The sequence below is a fragment of the Anarrhichthys ocellatus genome, unplaced genomic scaffold (genome assembly GCF_004355925.1).
Source record: "Anarrhichthys ocellatus isolate YVR2014 unplaced genomic scaffold, GSC_Weel_1.0 scaffold2438, whole genome shotgun sequence".
NCBI lineage: Eukaryota > Metazoa > Chordata > Actinopteri > Perciformes > Anarhichadidae > Anarrhichthys > Anarrhichthys ocellatus.
The window spans coordinates 1-5719 of NW_022282412.1; the positions used below are offsets into that span (position 1 = coordinate 1).

A 5719-nucleotide genomic window follows, 5' to 3' on the forward strand; every position below is an offset into this window, starting at 1 on the left:
GTTCAAAACATACCTTTCACAAAGTTTTTGTGGTTGTTTTAGCTGTAGTGAATGTTGCAATCCCAAACTGCATTACCTTAACAGGGAATCACCAACACTCTGGACCCAAAACATGACATAAATGCAGACAAAGGTGTCCAATAACAAAGACAATGTAGTAAAAGTGTCTGAGCCCTGGTGTGTTTTATAGTAAAGCTTCTCAAGATTTACGCCCGTTTTAAAATGTGGTTATAAGAAAGATGGAAACTAAATAGATCAAACGAGCAGATCTTCTGTTTCCAAGTGAGCAGTGAAGATAGATAGATAGATAGATATATCAGTACCTGATTGATTGAATCAACCACACATCAGAAATAGAGAAGGATAGAAAAGAGATTTAAATCTTCAGGTGGGTTTCTAATTAAGTGAATAATATGATAAATAAGCAGTGAACACAGAGACAGGACGGTGGGTTAATATTGTATTTATTATCAGCTGTCTTTCTTGCTGTTGTATCTTTCAGTAACAGTCCTCCACATGTTCTTCATGGCCACTCGGGCCATGAGCAAGGTGATGGTGAAGTTACGTCGGTACCATTCCCTGGACACGAGGAGGAGGGAGAGTTAGTGACACAGTGATACAGGATGACTTAACAAATACAAAAATACAGTTTTACAGAAGACGTTTAGCTCATTTTATGGTTGTAAATTGTTATTTTTCCCCCAAACACAAATCATTTTATAGTATTTCATACAATGGAGGTAACAAAAGGTAAAAAGGTGAGGCAGCATGGGAAGAAGCAAGGAAGGACAGAGAGAAGGAGATGAGGAGGAAGGAGAGGAGACAAAAGAGGGAGGGAGAGAAGAATGAAAGGAAGGAGGGGAGGAAGAAGGAAAGGGGAGCGAAAAGAGGAGGAAGAAAGGAGACAGCGGTAGAAAGGTGAGAAAGGAAAGGACGGGAGCAAGGCACAAAGCAAGGAAGGACAGAGGGAAGGATGGTGATGAGTAGGTAAGTAAGAAGGGAGGTAAGGAAGGCGGAGAGGAAAGTGGGGGAGAAAAGGAGGACAAGAGTGAGACGGAGGTAAAAAGGTGAGAAAAGAAGGAAGTAAGGGAAGAACAAAGGGATGGCAATGAAGATGATGGGGAGGAGATAGAGGGCAGGAAGGAGGAAGGGAGGAAAGGAAGGCAAAGAGGGAGGTGGGGAAGACAAGAAGAGGAGGAAAGGAGACAGAGCAAGGAAGGGCAGAAGGAAGGCGATGAAGATGAGGAGAGGAGACAGAAAAATAAATAAAACTGAAATCAGACGCAGAGGTGATGTGTTATGGACGAGTCTCTCACATAGAAACAAACAGTTTTTGAATGCTAATTCACAGAAAGCTTTGTTGTTCTTCTCTACAAGGTTCAGTACATTTGATGTAAAGCCAAGCGGCATCATGGGAAACAACCAGCTGCATCATGGGAAACAACCAGAACAACTCACTTGTTATAATCTGCATGTCGTGTTACATTTGTGTCCAGGAAGCATTTGTAAAACACGGCCATTTCTTCACTGTTCAGGGAACGCCGGCGTCCTGGGGGGGAGGAGTGAGGACACAGGAGATGATATTATATACAAAGGAAGCAGTGAGGGAAGGAAGGGAATGAAGAGGGAGGTAAGGAAAGGAAGATGAAGAGGGAGGTAAGGAAGAAAGGCGGTGGAGGAGGAGACAGAGGTGAAAAAAGGAAGGAAGGAAGGAAGGACGGGAGCAAGGGAAGATGTAAGGAAGGGCAGGGGGAAGGTGATGAGACAGGAGGAAGGATGTAGGTGAGGAGGAAAGCAATGCAAAGTGCCGGAGAGAAGAGGAGGAGAAGAAGACAGATTTAAAAGGTGAGAAAGGAAGGAAAGAAGGGAGTAAGGGAAGTGGCAGGGAAGGACAAAGGGGAAGGAGATGAGGAGGACAGAGGAGACAGAAGGAGGGAGCAAGGAAGGAAATAAATGCAAAGAAGGAGGTGAAGGACAAAAGAGGAGAGAAGACAAAGGTAAAAAGGTGAGGAAGGAAGAAAGAATGGTGCAAGGGAAGGAACAAAGACAAGGACATGAGGAAGAATGAAAGGAGACAAAGGGAGAGAAGGAAAAAGCAAGGAAGGACAGAGGGAAGAAGGAGATGAAAGGAAGTGAGGAAGGAGAGAGGAGGAAAGGAGGGAGATGGAGGAGAAAAGACGAGGAGGTGAGGAGACAGGTAAAAAGGTGAGAAAGGAAGGAAGGAAGGCAGGAAGGAAGGGAAGAAGCAAGGAGGAATAGAGGTAAATAGATAAGACAGAAGGAGGGAATGAAGGAGGAAGGGAGGGAGGAAAGGAAGTCGAAGAGGGAGGTGGGGGAGAAAGAGTAGGAGGAGACCACAACATTTCATCACATGGTCTGACATCAGAGGATGTGAATAAATGTAAAAGAATAATAATTTAATCTTCATCTGTAGAAGAGCTGCGTATTCTCACCTTGCTCGTCACGCACACTCAGGCCTTTTGAGTTCAGCTGTGAGAAGATGAACGCATCTTTTTCCTGCAGAGAGCATAAATATGTTTTTTATTCATTTAAATCCAACAACACAAACAAAAAGCCAAGAGTCAACACAATGAGCCACATCTAACTATTCTAAAATAAATAAATGAGACAGGATCGGTCTAAACAACAGAGAAAACTTAAATAACAAATAGATACAATAAAAATATTCAATATTCCTCTTTCGTTTCTCATCCAGAGAGCCTGCTTTAATTAGAATGTTTTAAACCAATATATGCATAAGACCAGTCAGGAATGTCTATTTATTGTGTTGTAGACAGAACCCCTGTTATACAATGTATAATATTAATTTAATAAATACACAAACCAAAACATTTGGAAAGTCACACATTGAAATGAAATAAAAATAGGTTTTATGACATATCTTCATTGTTAAATAGTATCAAACTGAAGTTATTTAATTCCTCATAAGTTTTGAACTCAACAGCAACAGTTTGTTGTGCGATGATGCCCTCTGCTGGTGGAAACAAGAACTGACATAAGGGCTCAGTATGCAGAGGACACTTTAATGTTGTCCAACGCTACACTCTTGATCAATAATGATGACCGTGATCATGTGATTGATCGTTTATATCATTGAAAGAGGGAAGGAGATGAGGAGGAAGGAAAGGAGACAGAAGCAGGGAAGGGAGACGAGGAGGAAGGGAGGAAAGAAAGGCAGAGAGGGAGGTGAAGGAGAAAAGAGGAGGAGAATAGGAGACAGAGGTTAAAAGGTGGGGAAGGGAGCATATGTAGAAGCAAGGAAGGACAGAAGACAGACAGGAGGAGGGAAGGAAGGAGATAGGAAGGGAGTAAAAAGGGCAGAGAGGTAAGTGGGGAGAAAAGGGAGAAAGAGAGAAGACAGAGGTAAATAGGTGACAAAGGAAGATGAGGAAAAGGACATACGGGAAGGTGATGAGACAGAAAGAGGGGAGGGGGAAGGGAGGAAAGGAAGGCAATAGAGGGAGGTGATGGAGAAAAGAGGAAGAGGAGAAGAGACAGAGGCAAAGAAGGTAAGGAAGGAAGGAGTGTGTGGACAGTGAGGTGTTTATGAGGTCTATAATTTGTCTTTATCTTGTATTTCATGTCGTTGAATGCATCACTACCTTGCTGAAGCTGATGTTCTGTTTGGTCCAGAAGTCGTGGTTCCAGTCCTCGGTCTCCTGTCTCAGGTGTCTCAGACGTCTCTGCAGCTCAGACTCGTTCTCGGGGACGTGGTAGACGATTGGCCGAAGGTTGGAGAGTGGGTTCGGTGGACCGATCCAGTCGTGCGTGGCGCTGGCCGCTGGTCTGAAGGGAGATCTCTGCATAGAAACAACAACCGATTGGACGCTATGCTACATTATCTGCTATATTAACTAGAAACCCACATTTTTTTCAGGTTCTGAACTTGAGCTTCAGCTCTCTACGGTGGCCCTGAGGGCTCCACACCCTGCAACTTAAAAAGAGATTCAACATTGCACTCCTATAACAATGTCAGATTCACAATTGAGAGTTTTAAATTATATAAAGCAGTTTTTCTCTTCTTCCTTTTCAAAACTTGGTGCATACATTACCCACAATGCAACTGGGCCCGGTTGGAGATTTAAGTGTGTTAAAGTTAAAATAAAGCAATAATATTATCTGTCAAACGTGACGTGCATACGGGTCGTTAAACTGTTAAACGCTGCCGTGGACACGATAACACTTCATGTAGGTGAACTTTTCAAAATAAATGTCCTGCAGCTGTTAGGTTGTGCGTTATTGTACAAACCTTTGTTTTTTTGTCCTGCTCGGTTGCCAGTTTGGAGCTGCACTTCCGCATATTCAGTGCTAGTGAACTGCGTGGAGCGTGGAGGGTAAAAGGACAGAACATCCTCCGTGTTAAACAGCCCACTGCTGCTGTTGTCTTGGACGCCATTTTTAAACAGCTGAAACTAAACAACTGTTTTAAAGGAGATGCACTAACACTGCTCCAGTAACAGAGGTGTTAATAGTATCCTACTTCAGGAGAGTTCATGTCGGTGTAGGCGCAACTTCCGTTTGGTCACGTGATTCCCACAATGAAAAGATGGGCTTGAAAACCTCACCGGCGCAGCCCCGGATTGAGCGAGACGGGCGGGGTTTCCCAACGAACTATTTTTTATGATGGATAGATGATGGATGGATGGATGTCTTCAGAGTAAGACAAGTGTACTGAAGTATAATACTGACAAGAAGACAATATCAAGAAGAGTGCTGCTGCGTCTTTAACAGCCGACTAGAGCGCAGACTACTAGTCAAACTGTTTCAGTCATTCGCGAGCAAATAGGTAAAAATGTGAGGATTTCATGCTTTTGTTTATCAGATATGATTGAAAATTGAATTTCTCCGAGTGTTGGACAGCTTGTCGGACAAAACCAGGGATCTAAAAATTCTGATACATCATATTCATTTTCCTCTATTGATAAAACAGTGGATTAATCAATGTTAGAAATAATTGTCAACTACAGCTCTATAGCCAGCTGCTTAAGTAAAGTGCCAAATGTTGAAAAAACAACTTGCAAATACTAGCTTATATTTCTGAACACAGGCGTAGTCTATGGAGAACGAAAAATGTCTTAAATATAAATAAATAAATGTATAAATAAATACAGGAATAAATAGATAAATGCATAAACAAATGTATAAATACAGATCTGAATAAATAAATAAATGCTGAAATAAATACAGAAATATTTAAATGCTGAAATGAATGATACCTAAACAGGAAATAAATATATAAATCTATTTCTACATTTCTGTATTCCTCCATTTATTTATTTCTGTGTCCGTATGTTAATGAGGTAGGCGGTCCGAGCCTCATTCTTAAGCAGGATTGGTCAAGTAGGGGAGCAAGATAGAAGCAACCGATTCCTAGCAAATCATCCCTGTAGACGACGTCAGAAAACTATCTAGTAGCACTAATGTCTTCCACAGTCTGCAGCTGGGACTGCTACGCAAGGCTACTGTGAGACTGACCGCCTGTGGGTGCTTTGGGACTGCGGAGGGGCTCACGGCAGCACCCGCTGCTCATTGAGGACAGTGACTGCAGAGCGATATGTGCTTTCACGTCAGAGTCTCCAACAACACCAGAAAAGTCTTCAATAACACCAGAAAAGTCTTCAACAACACCAGAAAAGTCTTCAATAACACCAGAAAAGTCTTCAACAACACCAGAAAAGTCTTCAATAACACCAGAAAA

General features: G+C 42.4%; 1 protein-coding gene across 1 annotated transcript; it reads right to left on the minus strand.

Moving 5' to 3' along the window:
- Positions 1-28: 28 nt before the first annotated feature.
- On the minus strand, positions 29-4532 carry coa8 (cytochrome c oxidase assembly factor 8). The gene is made up of 5 exons (XM_031840199.1): positions 4271-4532; positions 3624-3821; positions 2454-2517; positions 1459-1549; positions 29-579 (listed from the first exon to the last, which is right to left on the minus strand). The coding sequence occupies exons 1-5, from the start codon at positions 4415-4417 to the stop codon at positions 471-473; spliced, it is 609 nt and encodes a 202-aa protein (XP_031696059.1). The 5' UTR covers positions 4418-4532; the 3' UTR covers positions 29-470.
- Positions 4533-5719: the final 1187 nt, after the last annotated feature.